At 31.7% G+C, this 16,900-nt stretch overlaps 1 protein-coding gene across 1 annotated transcript; it reads right to left on the reverse strand.

The window, feature by feature from the left end:
• Positions 1-12,735: 12,735 nt before the first annotated feature.
• Positions 12,736-16,451, reverse strand: LOC113397725 (large ribosomal subunit protein uL24m). The gene is made up of 6 exons (XM_026636179.2): positions 16,260-16,451; positions 16,011-16,186; positions 15,762-15,879; positions 14,944-15,084; positions 14,107-14,238; positions 12,736-12,911 (listed from the first exon to the last, which is right to left on the reverse strand). The coding sequence occupies exons 1-6, from the start codon at positions 16,353-16,355 to the stop codon at positions 12,813-12,815; spliced, it is 762 nt and encodes a 253-aa protein (XP_026491964.1). The 5' UTR covers positions 16,356-16,451; the 3' UTR covers positions 12,736-12,812.
• Positions 16,452-16,900: the final 449 nt, after the last annotated feature.

The following is a 16,900-nucleotide window of genomic DNA, read 5'->3' on the forward strand; positions in this document are numbered from 1 at the left end:
ATATGAGTGCCACAAATAAAAGTTATATCAAGTCTAGGCCAGTATTAGAGGACATTAATTCATAATAACTCTCGTGAATTAAAAACATATAAGTTGTTTGATAATATACGATGTCATAAAAACAACTGGCATTGCAACATCCTATATAATGTCAGGTCATCGCTTATCATACAGAGTTCTATATATAACGAATCTTTAATGTACTTAGATCAGTAACTTATTTGGTGGGCGGGCTTTGTGCAAATCTATTTGGATAGGTACCATCGAATCAAACAGCAATACACATCTTAATTTCCATGGTGGTGTATTGGCGGTATTATACATTGCCGTTGGCAGTCGTGACCACGTACCATCAGCCGATCACCCACCCATTTTACAGTCCACCTATATTGGTTATAAAAATAACAGATCGTTTTTAAATTACATGTCGTCAAACTATTCACATACATGCTACTTCGAAATGAACTAAACCAGTAGTTCCCAAACTTATTTTTCTCGTAGACCAACTATTGGCATGTGTCCGTAACCACAGTTTGAGAGAAACACATAAAATATGAACTAAATAACTAAATTTAAATTTATTTAATATTGGTGCTTTTAATTCTATCCTTAGTAACCCTACGAGTATTTCAGCAATTAAAATCTGTGAATTTGTTAGTGATTCTCTCAAACTGGAGAGAAAAAATGGACCCCCATTAACATCTTATGGACCCCCATTTTTTATTCACGCCTACGTAGACCCCGAGCAAGTCTCCCGTGGACCCCTGGGGGTCCACCTGGACCACTTTGGGAATCACTGAACTAAACTTTTTATAGGACTTTTAGCTTACTCTTCGTATACGCTTATACTATCCGTCAGCAAAACGAATTGTTCAATAGTAACCAAACATAAAACATTTAAGCAGATGTAATTTCTCGACCTATTTAGTGACCTATTTTGTATAATATATTTAAGGACGTAATATTAATAATTCTTATGTACTTAAATAAATAACTCGCTTAGTAAGTATTTTATTAAAGGAACATTTATTTGTATATGTAATGTATATATATAGTAATTTTCTAATTGAGAAACCGTCAATTAATATTGTTGTCATGTAAGGACATTTTCTAAAGTAACTAACATTCATTTCTAACTGAAAAACGGGGTCTTAAGTATATTATCGTTCCAATTTATATGTACATCACACAGTCGTGTATACATTTCACACGACTGCATTCAAATGTTTTTTTAATAAGATAATTTAAAGAACCATAAAATAATAATTCTATTATTCGTTTTTGTGTGAAAGCCTGACTTATACCTCCTCTAAATCCTCTACTCTTCAGTAGATTACAGATTGATAAATCAATAATATTGTTTATTACATATTTCCTATGTGCAATTTCGCTGGAGATCGCTTGTTCACATGTTGGTTTACGTGAAATCACTTATCATTCACCTAAATTGTTACAAATGGATTGCCTTTGATAGTCACTTGACCCTATAATTACATAATCGTAATATATAATAGTTCATTTATTTACTGATAAACATGTGGACTATAAATAGACATTAAATACAAGTTACAAGAATTATTTTTATTTGTGAAACCCGAGATTCAAGTTAATAATAATAATTAAATCATTGCATAATCACTATAATAGCAATCACTATAGCAGCAAATATATGTATATTTTTGTATATTTTGAAAGGGTGATGAGAAGCGCTACTTTATCCGCCATCTTGTAAAAACGACCAAACTAAAAATTTTCGTCAACATATCTACTATGAATCCTAACACGAAAATTACTATTTTAAATATTTTCGTCACTTTTTTGCGCTCAACATTTTAGGTTACATGAATAGTTGTCGAGTTATCTGACATAACTGAAGGGAATTTTTACTAATAATAACAACAACAAAAGAGAACTTTCCGAGTAGATGGACGCCTGATTCATTTTTTTGTCCAGACTGCAATTTAACGGAGAAATGCCGCCGCTCAGTCATAATGTGTAGTAACAATTATTTTTTTTGTACATAGTTCAGGCCTTAACGTTAATAATAATGTTCTTATGTAATTCTCACAAATAATTAAGTATTGAATTATCAAATTTAATAACCTGTCGTGTAATGAAAAATATATCGACTTTTTACAATTAATTTTTCCACTGCTCGGTGTCGCGTGATAATGTCACGATGTGACCACGGTTTAGGGTTGTGACGACCACGTGTCAGTCATCGTGACCGATAACGGGTCGGCTGTTATCAGTAAGTGAAAGTAATTGGTTTCTAATAGATGGATTACTGTATCCAAGTATTGTACTGTAATTTATATTGTCCTAGGGTTATGGAACAATTCTTTTATATTTCCTAAAGGAAAAAATGGGTGTATACATGACACTTTGCTTCAATGTGTGTTTGTGTATATATATATATATATATATAATTCAACACACACATATATATATATATATATATATGTGTGTTGAATTATTATCAAATAAATTGTAGCCATTGTAACTATCAATACTCTTCCTAATATTTGTATAGTGCTTACAATTTGTATAATTAAGGAATTGAAATTGAATTAAAATAATCATAATAATAATAATAAATAATAAATATTGGACAACATCACATACATTACTCTGATCCCAATGTAAGTAGCTAAAGCACTTGTGTTATGGAAAATCAGAAGTAACGTCGGTACCACAAACACTCAGACTCAAGCCAATATAGAAAACTAATGAACTTTTTCTACATCGACTCGGCCGGGAATCGGAGTGGCATACCCATGAAAACCGGTGTACACACTACTTGACCACGGAAGTCGTCATGAATGATTAATGAAAAAATAAATTTCGACTGAATTTAAAGGTTTTTGCGTTAGGAACAATTCAGTGTCTAAAATGTAATATTCTCAAAATAGATCTCACATTACCGATTAAAAGGTAATAAAAAAACATAATGACTAGTAAAGTACCTAATATATTTATTTATTATGTTTAAAGTTTTTATCGAGCTGTGACAGCTGTCACGCAAACCAATATATGCAGTTAGGACGTTTGTTTTAGTTCATTTGTATTGCGACACTTTGTCTATACATATAAATAAACTGAGCAAATTACTAATTATCTTAATGTTTCTTGAATGAATTTCAAAAAAATATCTGATTTTAATAAAATCTTAATGTCATGTCAAAAATAGCTAAAGCTACTTAAGATTTTTGTATCGACATTGATTAAAGTAATTATTATTTGCTTTGCTCTTGAAAATTTTTCAAGTGCAGATTGTTATCGTTTCGAGGAAGGACATGACGAGTATAATTAAAAAATGCTAATTAATTACTTGTAAATTTTTAATTGTTCACGTGTTAACAAATAATAGTTATATTTAAAGTATTATTTAGTAAAAGGAATACATATTAGGTATATAAAAAGTACCAATTGTCTATGGGATGTCATCTGAATCTAAATGTTTGCGGGTAATTTGAAATTCAGATTGTACACAAGGCTGACGTCAATATATAAAAACATAAACATTTAAATTAATAAAAGACTGAAATACAAAATAACTTTATCTCCTTGAATGCAACATTTATTTTATTTAACAAATTAAATTTCCCGAGAAGTTGTTTAATTCAATTTGAACTCTTTGTTCTTAAATATAAGTTCGATTTTATTATAAACATTTCATTGGCCTGTTATCAATGCAACAAGTAAGGAAGTGCAGTGATAGAGTATTTACTCACATTGCGAATGAATTAGAGGTCACATATCAACATGTTGTTTACGTTTAAACAGCTCACATCTTACTAATATTATAAATCAGATGTCAAACGGTACATTCCCGTGTCCCGAAAAGCACGTTAAGCAACTGCTTTCCACTGCTGCTGTTGCTTCCCAGTCCGGAATTAGGAGAGGAAGGGAACAGCACGAGCACTATAATATCCTACGTAGTCGGCTGGTCTCTCTTGAAATCGGTCAGAACGATACGATCATCAGTATATTGTAATGGCTGGAGAAGTGAAATTAAACAAACCTAAGATTTACATATTCTTAATTTTTATATATTTATTTATAATACAACACCATTAGCATATGTCTACTATTATTTTACTTCCAAAGTTGAGATACCAATTTGGGAGACATTAATAACCTATTTTTTGTAATCTTGACTTGTGATCTCATGTCAGTTCAAGGACAATTTCTTTTTTATCTTTATTAGGAGGAGCCTCCCATTGAAATCAACTATACATCGCTAGGGATGCCGATACACATCTTCTGAATTCGTAAACATTGAATTCATAGATTTGATATAAACAAAAAGCGATCAACACACTCTGGAAACTGGTATGGTCCGGTAAGGAATCAATTCTTGTTCCATTTCAGTTTGGTACATTTGCGTCACAGTCTATTAACAATAATATTATGTTCATAACAATATTGATCGTTTTGATAAAATTAGTGACGATCGTTATATAAACACGAGAAGTGAAGATAAACACCAATATTCTGACATTCGTTTCTTTAATAAAATTGCGCAAGTATTTTTTACTTTGCCGGTGTAGTAAATTGAGATCGAACTTTTACAAAAACATTTAAAATAATTATTTACGGTCACGTCTTGTTGACTAAATTTCTATGTTTAATTTTTTTTTATACTTCGACCTTTTTTAATGTTCTTCAGGTAGGCAGACTGGCAAAAGAGCCACCTAATGGTAGGCAGTCACCACTACCCATAGACATTGATACCATAAGAAATATTAATCAATCAATGCGCCAGAACCCTTAAGAACTAAAACGTTATGTCCCGTATGTCTGTATACACTGACTCACTATTCTTTCAAAGCTTAACACAACAATCTCAACATTGCTGTTTACCTGTAGAATATACCTACTCTGATGAGTTTGCACAAGGCCTTACCACCAAGTATATTACAAGCGTTACGTTATGAAAAAAAAAAAATTTTGAAAAAAGAAGGTCATTATCGTTCATGTTGCGTTTAGAACATTTGATAGATTTTCGACCACTGAGCGAACACTTTAATTTGTCTGGTTTAATTTTCCTTAAATTTAATTAAGGAGCTTTATATGTATCTTTTATTTAATTTAACTTCACTAAATACTAAATTAATTTTATGAGTGCCATATCCATATTATAGTAATCATATTTTTCTGTTCACTTTTTTATACTAGAAAGAAATATTAAATACTGTTGGGAGTACTGGTTATAGCTTCATATGGTAAGTACTAGACTCCGCCTTGAAATTTAAAGGACCTCCGAGTGAGGTCCATCCTGAGGATGTATTCTATGAAATCGCGCCTTAACACCGCTCAGTACGTAGTCAGTGGGATGGTATTTTATGTATAGCTGGATCCCATTGAAAGGGATAAGTTAAACACAGTCGGGTAGAAATCCCCATTCAAGGTCTCACCTAGAATAACAATTACAAAGTACATAGACACAGACACAAAGACACAAAAGTAGAGAGGGCGGCCTATATTCCTACATATAGAAACATGTTTAGACATCATGTTTTATCTTGCCTTTGTTAGTATGTAGATATGTTACAACATAAAGCATAGTCTTACAAAATAGTTATATGTGTACTTATTATTAATGACTTCGTCGATATTAAAAAAATAAATAATCATTATATTTAGCATATTATTTATATTGAGCTACTTATGAAGTGCCCCCCCGCAACCTGTTATCTTAATATTATAACAACAATCTTATCTGTAGTTGTTAAGTCCTACTTCGAAGCAGATTATTTGTGTTTTCAAAAGCAATGCGATTATAGTATATAATAGAGTAACCATAATAAAATATTGTTGTTATTTTAGCCGAGCGACATCTGCGTGACGTCACACAAATTCCCTTATAAAAGGAGGTGGTTGTTGTGCGGCGGACACCCTACCGACTACGTTCTGAGCCGAGGTGCGATCTCATAGAAGACACCCTCAGGACGAACGTCACTCTCGAGCCCAAAAGGGTTCACCTTAAGGCAGAGTCTTAGCACTCGCCCCAACGTTCGGTGACGCTGTAAAGGCCAGTAGGGCCAACAACACTACATCATCATCATTTAAGTAATACCTACGTGTGGATCTAAAAATAAGCATAAGCAAAATACCACTCACTGATTAATCACGAAATCTCATAAACTCGCACCTAATATACTATTTTATCGTCAACATTAATGGCACCATTTAGGATGCTAAATTTAGTTTTGTGGTAGCATTTAGCGGTGGGTTTTTTTTTGAATACGTAGTCAAATGGGCTATCTGATGGTAAATGGTCACCACTGTCCTGACATAGACGTTGGTACTGTAAAAAATATTAATCATTCTTTATATCACAAATGCGCCCCCCACCTTAGGAACTATTATTTTATGTCCTTTGTGAATGTATTTACACTGGCAAACTCACATATCAAACCGGAACACAACAATAATATGCATTGCTGTTTGGCGGTAGAATATATAATGAGAGTCTAGCCAAACAGGGTTGCACACACAAGCCCTATAGCCCTATCACCAAATAATATAGTAAGACTTCCACTTCGAGGTTAAAAGTAAAAATATAGTTTTCGGTTTTCCGTAACCAAAGCATAACTATCGCTAAGTTATTGTCACAAGGTTGTATAAGACCTGAAATAGCGATCACTATTTAACTAATGAAAAATATATTTATATTAACTTATAAAAACACCTTGAACTTTCTTATCTGATATATAAAGAATGCGACTTCAATTACAATATTTAAAAAAATATATATTTTAAAGAAATGAAATTAGAAATTAACTTTTATACATATTAATATACAGTTCCTTCGAAATAAAATAAGAGATATTCCTTAAAACCATGAGTTCAGTAATCGTAATCTTTCTAATCAATTTCTGTAACAGCACCCAAACCAACTGCACTGTTACGTGTAGAAGAGTTTACGCAAGCTGGAAGCATTTTATAATTCCATATTTAGACGGCACAGAAATTAATGACCGCAGAGAGATCAAGATCTCACAACGTCCTAACCCTGATCTGTTACTGAAAACTTTTAAACAGAAAAACTCTTGTTGTTGGGCACATCAATACCTTGTGTTGGAGCTCGTGTCCTGCAGCCACCGTTGTTCAAGATATACTTCTGCTAGACATACTAGTAACAACCCTAACGAGGAAACTAGAAGCAACTCTGTCAGGAAATCTGATTTCGTACCAAGTTACCAGCTGTGTGGATAGAGACGGAGAGTCCCTATGTGCTTCGTTTAAAAAAAAATCAGGCCTATTTGAGGTAAATATCCAAAACTGAACACACATATTGCCAGTGTAAGAAAGATTACCCACCCCTAACAGTAGAAAGGAGAATGAGCCAACGTAATCTTATGGCACCAATGTCTATGGACAGTGGTTACTACTCAGGTAGCCCATGTGCCCGTCCTACCGACCACGTGGTATTAAAAAAAAGTTACCTTTCCGATCTTACCAGTAAGAATATCAGAATATTTTTATTAAACTACATGTTTATAACAAAGATACGCTGAAAACTAAACAAAAAAGGTATCGAACATTCCTAGAATACCACAAAAACATGGTAACTGCAACAAATAAAATTTATATATCTAAAATGTACGATGATGAATTTGATTAATTATTTCCTTAATAATTTTTTTATTTATCTCTATGAAAAATTTCCAAACAACATATCCAATGTTTCAATTATTTTAAAACTTTATGATACAATCGATCAACTGTCAACGCTATCAAACAGTCGTATAAGAAGGTCATAGCACTCAACGTAGTATACAACAAAACACCTGCAAAAAATTATACATTTTCCTAGCTCGTCTGAATAGAATCAGCCCTGTATTTTTTTTATCGGCATTTCGGCATAGACCCTGTTCAACTTAGCCTTTTGGCGTACTGTCAAGTATATTTGAATACTAACAGTATTTATAACGGGATATTTACCATGTTTTTTATTTTTATTTGATGGAGCTCGATATTTCGACATTATCTACGAATGTCTTGTTCACGAGACATTCGTACTCGTGAAGTAAATATCCCGTTATAAATACTGTTAGTAATAAAAATAACCATGTTAATTTAAAATCTTATATATTTGAATACTCACTAACAATTCCGTAGACAAGTAAAACTACTTGTTGTTCATTGCGATTAATAAACACATAGCTACTAATATCGCAACACAACAATAGAAAAATAAAAAATTAAATTTGACGTCATCCTATCAAACGAATGGCGCGTTCCCAGCGTTGTTCATGAGAAAACTAGTCTCGAGATCTAGCGCTGTATGATTTAATAGTTAGATTAGATTAAATAATGAAGATTTATTGCAGCAGCGAACTTTAGTTCAACTGGCACCAATATTTGAACAAATAATTTACATGAACGTTTCCATCTCATAGTATATGTCAATACCCACTCATCAGTCTACTACCGCCAAATATTGACGACCTCCGTGGTCGAGTAGTGTGTACACCGGTTTTCATGGGTACGCCACTCCGAGGTCCCAGGTTCGATTCCTGACCGAGTCGATGTAGAAGTCATTAGTTTTCTATATTGTCTTGGGTCTGGGTGTTTGTGGTACCGTCGTTACTTATGATTTTCCATAACACAAGTGCTTTAGCTACTTACATTGGGATCAGAGTAATGTATGTTCTATTGTCCAATATTTTAAAAAAATACAAAAAAAAAAATACATTTGTTTAAAGGGCGGGTTAGCCAGAAATTACGGACTCAAGAAGTCAAGGGATAGGGACATAGCTCCTACGGTTATCTATGAACATTTGCTCGTCGTCCTTCATAACTGTAAATTGAAAATGTACCTCCAATTATCTCTTGTTCAATTAAGGTTTTTTTAATATAATATAGGCATTATCAAAAATACGAGTATATACCGAATTTAATTACAAATAATAATCAGATTTTACCTAGAATTAAATAGTAATTAATTAGGAATGATATTAGTCATTCATATCATAATTAGTGTCATTCATTCTATAAAAATATGAATGAATCGCTTACATAGTATTGGTGTGATGTTTTTTTATGAATCTGAAATATGAAGTATAAAGTTTTAATTATATACATTACGAGTATATTATGATAATGACAATGTATCTAATTGAGCAATTAAATAATATTATATTTATTTAATATTAGGAAAACATACTTAAATCTTGACAGTTTTGGTTTTTTTAGTTAACCATTTAGGGTTCCGTCTCTGTTGCACATTAAATATAAATATGTTCAAGTAGACTCTTACGAGCACTTTTAAAGCTACTACCGGTTCATGTACTACCGGTATCATGATGTAGGTTCTACTGAGAAAATCCTACAAGAAACTCAATAGTTAACTTTTTCCGCAACCAGTTACAAAAAATATTAAACACAATGCTTGAAATATTACTTACCCCCATCGAAATCAACGTGCATATTTTTTATAATCCTTATAATTATTTACATTAATCATGTATGCGCCTTATTAAAAAAAAAGTTTAGCAAAACAAAAAGTTAAGGAATTTTTCCCACTGAAGTGGGGGGCTATGTGGGACTCACCGGTGCCCAGGACGCCTAGTGCGCCCTAGTACACCGGAAAAAAACCCACTTAAAAACCCCCTTCGTCTCTTCAGGATATAGGTATACGGAATCGCTTTCGCATGCTACCGTGGCGAAAAGATCACCTTGGCCAAGGATGAATTGACTTTGTTTCATTTTAAATGTTAAGATTAATATCTTGAAATAACGATTAAAACAGCATAAACATCTAAAAATAAGAAGAAAACACATAGCGACTTTTGCACGTGTTAGATTTTTTTTATGTAACACAAATATTTATTTAGCCATTATAATAGCTGTATTAAACTTAATATTGTATCAATTAATAATTGCAATAAAACCAATTACCTTAATCTAAATATACTTTATTCAAGTAGGCTTTTACAAGCACTTTTGAATCGTCATTTAACAAACTATTTAAAGTAAAGCTACCACCAGTTCGGAATGTAGATTCTACCGAGAAGAACCGGCAAGAAACTCAGTAGTTACTCTTTTTCAATATCCAAAAATACAGTCATTTTAGTTAAATAAAATTAAACTAACTTTGTATATATAATACTAACTATGTATATTGATAATTGCAAAAACACAATTCATATATATATTCATCAATAATTTAACAAGCAATAACAATTATATTATATCACAAAATTATATCGTACCTTAAATGTTAGCAGCAGCTTGGTGGTCCAGGATCAAAGTGAAAAGTAAACGTAAAGTAAAGTATTCTGTACCGAGCTACCATCACTTATATAAGCCTTACTACAAATCACGTGACTCACAATAATGAACAGAAAAGTCAAAGTACCCTCTTATTTAATAGCATAATACAATTCAAAAATATCTTAAATTAAAATATGATTATTACATAATTGATTAAAACATACAATACATAGTGTAAGCCTTGTTTGTAATTGTCTAATTATTTATTTATTTCTTACTCAATCTGACACACGCGCAGCGACGATATGCTTATATGTCATATAATTAATTTTATTTTAAGGCATTTATATTTTATATAGTAAAATAATGAATTACAATCGCTTTCGTTGGAGTGTAATGTACAAAAACTAGCATTAAATTTTCAGAATCTGACGCCACACCATGGCGGCTCGGGTTTTAGGTCACGTGATATGCAGACTAAAAATTACGACTTTTAATTTCAATATAATAAATTAATGAAGCGCTTTTATGGCTCAAAATTAAAATATTTAAGTATATTTTAAGAGGAGTCACAGGATGCCTTAGGGATATTTTGTGATTTATCTAAGGCCTTTGATTGTGTGCAACACGAAACTTTGGTCAGGAAGCTACGTCATTATGGAATTAGGGACACTGCACTCAGTCTTCTGATTTCGTATCTGAGCAATCGGATTCAGAGGGTTGATGTAAATGGAAAGAGATCTCCCGGGTCTCCAGTTACTGTGGGGGTCCCTCAAGGATCAATTCTTGGACCATTTCTCTTCCTTGTTTATATAAATGACCTGCCACATCTCCTAGGTGATAAACTCGAGATAGTATTGTTTGCTGATGGTACTTCTTTAATTTTTAAAATAAAAAGACGTCTTTCAATATATGACGATGTGAACAATACTCTCTCTGAAATAGTAAATTGGTCTAGTGTTAATAATTTAATGTTAAATAGTAAAAAGACTAAATGTATTAAATTCACTACTCCCAATGTAAGATGTGTCAAAACGAGTCTACGCTTAAACGGGGAAGCATTAGATGTTTTAGAATCAACAGAGTTCCTTGGTATGACAATAGACTCTAAGCTACAATGGGGCCCTATATAAATAAATTGGCGAATAGACTCAGCTCTGCAGCCTATGCGGTAAAAAAAATTAGACTTTTGACTGATGTGGATACGGCTCGCCTTGTGTACTTCAGTTATTTCCACAGTATAATGTCGTATGGCATCCTACTCTGGGGTAATGCAGCTGACATTAATACTATTTTTGTACTGCAGAAGAGGGCTATTCGTGCAATTTATAACCTGGGCCCAAAAGATTCGTTAAGAGATAAATTTAAAGAAATTAAAATAATGACTGTCGCTTCTCAATTTGTTTTTGATAATGTTATGTATGTACGCAAAAACATAAACGATTTTCCCAGAAATTGTGACGTACATTCTATTAACACTAGGCACAAGAATAGACTTGTTACTCCAAGTACCCGATTACACAGGGTTAGTAACTCTTTTTTGGGGCAATGTATACGTTTTTACAACAGGATCCCAGAAAACGTTCAAAATTATTCAATTATAAAATTCAAAAGAATCGTTAAAGAGCGTTTGTGTGCTAAAGGATATTACAACACTAATGGCTTTTTAGTTGACTGCACACCTTGGGAATGAAATGATCGCCTCCAGGCTGCTTCAAATAACTAAAATATAATTATCATTGTACATGGAAAATGGTTAAAAAAAAAATATATATCAAAATCAAAATCAAAAATCTTTATTCAATATAGAAGTGTTTACACTTGCTTATTGATTGTCAAAAATCTACCACCGGTTCGGAATTTAGCACCTCGGACCTGAGAAGAACCGGCGAAAGAAACTCAGCGGGATATTTTTTTTTTTTTTTTTATATATATATTTTGACTATTTCTAGATATTTTTTTTTTGACTATTTCTAGATATATTTTAATTTTTATCAAATTTCACAATATATTTTTCACTACAGAAAATACTCTATTGTTGGCGAGAATGTGTTGCCAGTGCCGATACGCTCCGTACATAGGCTGCAACGATATGGGTAGTCTCATTCTTCTCAATATAAACTTTGTTTTCGGCTGTCACTTTCTTAGCACGGTCATGTTACATGATGGTATAATAAACCTTTATTCTAAAGGATTTTTAGAAATTTTAAAGGACAAATGTTATTAAATAAGATCCTACTTGAATAAAATATCTTTCAATAGAATAGTAACCAGTATTATAGTTCGTGGTTTTAACTGATACGAATCGTTTATATCTTTTAATTCATTTCGAAACATTTTGTTCACAATTAAATACTTATTACCTTGAATCGTAACGTCTTAGTTTTTAGAAAAGCATCTTTAGTTAGTTTTTATGAGTCCCACTAAATTATATTTATGTATGTAGTGTATATTTAATACAATATGGTTATTAACGATCAATTATTCTACCTTCTTAAACAAAACACATTTATCAGTAAGATAGATCTTTATTTAACACATTACTTAACATATCATCTATAAATTATCTATAATTGTCTATGACTCTAATACCAATACGACTTGGCCGGCACTCTATCTTCCTTTATGCCCATTGATTCCATTATATCCATTTCGAAGGTGCATAATTTCGGCTCAAATGTAATCTGAAAAAAATATATGTATATATAAAGAAAAACTCAATAACTTTATTGGTCCTACCCGGTTTGGTACCAAAGACGTGGGAGTAAGTTTGTCCTATATAAACGTAATGAGATTTATAAGATTTTAAATTAACATGGTTATTTCTATTGCAGCTCGATATTTCGATATTATCTCGTGAACTAGACATTCGTATATAATGGCGAAATATCGAGCTCCACCAAATAAAAACAAAAAACATGGTAAATATCCCGTTTTAAATACTTGTAGTAATGAGTTTTTTTACTTAAGCTATAATAAAGACTATAATTTGTAAATGAAAACGTTCATTGCAGGACAAAATAGTTTTCTCCAAAGCATATTGAAAAGAACAATTCTCAAGCGAAGGAGCATTTCTAAAGAATAATCATTAAACTTTGGCAAAGCCAAAAAGTTTTAGTTAGTTATACCTGTAGTTTTTTTTTATTGATTACACTAAGGCCGCTAATATACTTGGTGGTAAGGCATTGTGCAAGCTTGTCTGGGTAGGTACTAACCACTGGTCATATTATATTCCACCGCCAAACAGCAATATTTAGTATTGTTGTGTTCTGAATTGAAAGGTGAGTGAGCCAGTGTATTAGTGTGTTTAGTGATCCTAATACTTGCCACAAATACAAAAAAGTTGCTACACCTAACCTAAGTAGTAACTACTTGGGTTAGATGTAACATCAGACTACCACTATTGGGTGGAACGCCTGTGTCTCAGTTCCAAAAGAAAGCAGCCCATTCATTAATCGAGAACGAAAATATAAATTAATTTTACAAATATCATTTATTTAAATCTCTAATTTGAAATTAATTCATAATTATAATTATTGGTACGATAATCTGTTTACAAAAAATGACTACTTTCTGTACTATAATATTAAATAAAATATAATAATTATATCAATTTTAAATTATCAGCCTATAAAATGTAAAATATATACATATTTACAATATATGTGAATGTATATTTTAAGTTCTATAAGTATTGTTTTATTTTTATTCATTTCGATATATGACATGTGAAATATAATCAATCGACACCATACCCATTCAATATGAAAAGATTATTTAATAAAGGATAATATCAGTGTTACCAACCATGAAAAAAAAATTGCCTATGGCGCTTATAATACACAGTATTGAATATTTTCAGAGTATATATGGCTATACCTTTGTAGCATCTGCAGCCACTGTATCCTTTGCTGGGTTTTCCACATACAGTTCCTTGCTCTTATAGTCAAAAGTTTCCTCGGCTGCCTTCGGTAACGGTATTATACGACTACTGCTTAAGGAAACACGCACCTATGAAAATGACATAAAAAAAATCAATACATCTAATATTTATAATAAATGTACACAACATCATATTTCTGTTGTGAACAAGTTTCCTCTCGCTTTTCAATCTATGGGAGTGATTTCATGAAAAGGGAGGGAAGTGTGTAACAGGAGGTCAGGGAAGTGCTCGCGTTTGATTTGGCCAATGAGCGCAGGCGGAGTTAGAGTTGGCTGTCGTATGATACCATTTTCCAAGATATTACATAGTACTATTAATACATATAAATCAATAAAATCGAAATAAGGCACATGTTTACAAGAGCTTGGTGGACATTGGTATGGTCAATTAATTACGAAATTTAAATTGTATTCACAATAACTGGTAAGACAGTTCTATTTTATCACTCACTTATCTTTATATGATGTTTAAAACACATGTAATTATTATTAAATTATTTATATGTGTTTGATGGTTTAGATTAGACCCGGTAGGTGGTGATAAGATCGGGAAGTAAATACAATTCTCATTTAACCTCGACAATGTCAGGACAGGTTGCAAGCATAAATTATAATAAAGGGCGCAAGGGATGATGAAGCTTGACATGCAATGTGGAGCTATAAATATTCCATTGTTGCACCTAATTTTGTACTAATACTTATGTGTATAGTTCATTATAATTTTTAGTGTTAATTCTATTTCACTGAGCTATCTGAGACTATGAAAACAGTTACCTTATCCCCTTCTTCAGTGTACCTCCATTCTACCTCTGTTGGCTTCAAGGTCTCAGGATCCACAAGCTTGACACCGGTTGTGACCAGCAATGGTGCTTCTGATTGTATTGTTATACCTGGAAAATCCTTATCCTTGCCAACCTAGAATAAACGAAATTAAACAATTTATATATATTTGTTTGATATTTACACTACTAACTAGACATAGTTGTGTACAGATTTATTTGAAGAAAAATTCTTTAGGCTTGGACACATTTTGCAGAGACTAAAGTAGATGTTTAAATACATCAAGAGCTAAAAAATAGGTATTTGGGAACAATGGAATGAAATAGATCCATTTTGTATAACTCAATTTCAATTAATGACCAGAACACAAAAATTATGGCAGTTAATTTTAAATGAGATCCAAATTACTGACATGTTTTAATTGAGAATACAGAAATAAAATATCATTTTTCAGTTAGCTGGAGCTCCAAGGCATTTTTTTTTACAGGTGCAAACATTTTAATAATCCATATATCCAAACTCTCTAATTAATAACTAAATCACAGAAACTATAACACCTATAAACTTTAAATTAGGGAAGTAGTTTTCTTATAGTGTGCGGACCTTCGCTAAGATTACGATATACTAAAATAACTACCCATAAGAGAGGAGACTGGGGGCTGGCTGGTTTGTGTTTTATAAAATATATATGGGTAAAGCCACAGCTAGTCTATTAATAATTTGAATTTGGAATATTAATTATGTATAATAATGTTTATAGTATGTGACCTTACTAAAATAATGAGGTTTTACCAAAAAAAATGCTATCTTACTACTCTCAAATGTGTGTTGAGCCCTTCCACTACAACCCAGTTCCGTTCTTGTATAACCTGGCTTACAATACCCTGCTTTCCCTTGTCCTTACCGACCAATATTTCAACTCGATCACCTCTGTAACAGAAGATATTTTGAAGTATATTAAAACCTGCCATTATTATTAATGTTAATAGTTCTTTGAGTTGTTAAAAACTTAAATTTATAGAATATTAAATATATGTTATATATTAATCGATATTCCTTACTTGAAAACACTCCATTCTCCGACAGGTTCTAAGAAAACTTTTTTATTTAGTTTAGTGCGTTCATTTTGCCTGGCAAATTGCATAGTCCATGGTCTATTTGTTGTGAAACGGAACTTTTTACGAGCTACTTGTGCAGCGGGATATTGAGGATAACCCTTCGGATTCTTCCAATATACCTTTAAAAGAAAAGATATAAGTTGTAGGTTATGTTTTATAATTATGTTGAAAAGGTATAAAAACTGTACCTACCTGCTCATAACTACGTTTAATATACGATTCAGGTAAATTGGAGTATTTGACAGTTAAATCGCCTACTTTTTTGCATAAAAAGTTGTATAATCGCATTTTTATTTATTATTGAATTCAACTTCGTAGGAAACTTCAAAATAATTATATATATATAAAAAATGGCATATGATCAAGTTGACAACCTAATAAACAAGAAGGAAATCACTGATGACATGAGGCATATAACAATAAAACCAAATATTTTATTTTATTTGACTTAAAATATTTTAAGAAAATGTTTATATATTAATTAATAATTATTAACTACATTTTTAGATATTGGAAAATATAATTTACAATAAATTAAGTAAAATAATTTTCATCAGAGACATTGCAACTGGCCTCCATAAAAATATTGACATAAAAGAAAATCAATAAATTTCATTTATCACAACTGAAATTTAATGATTAGCTTAAATTAAAATTTAAAAAAAATCATAATCATTTTCGTAAAAAATAATAATAATATATAAGTATCATGAGGGTTTCAAACTTTGATTCAGTTTTAATTAACTGAATACATAATATCAAATAATTTAATACTATGTTCGTATAAAAGTTACCATTTCAAAACGCCATAGACAATTGACGTAAATCAGCTG

This window comes from Vanessa tameamea, chromosome 23, assembly GCF_037043105.1.
Source record: "Vanessa tameamea isolate UH-Manoa-2023 chromosome 23, ilVanTame1 primary haplotype, whole genome shotgun sequence".
Taxonomy (NCBI): Eukaryota; Metazoa; Arthropoda; class Insecta; order Lepidoptera; family Nymphalidae; genus Vanessa; species Vanessa tameamea.

Coding starts and splice junctions, on each gene's coding strand:
- LOC113397725 (XM_026636179.2), bottom strand. CDS start 16,355: ATGCGATTATACAACTTTTTATGCAAAAAAGTAGGCGATTTAACTGTC. Junction 15,085..15,761: donor TCAACACACATTTGAGAGTA/GTAAGATAGCAT, acceptor CGTTTATTCTAG/GTTGGCAAGGATAAGGATTT. Junction 14,239..14,943: donor ACACTGAAGAAGGGGATAAG/GTAACTGTTTTC, acceptor TCATTTTCATAG/GTGCGTGTTTCCTTAAGCAG.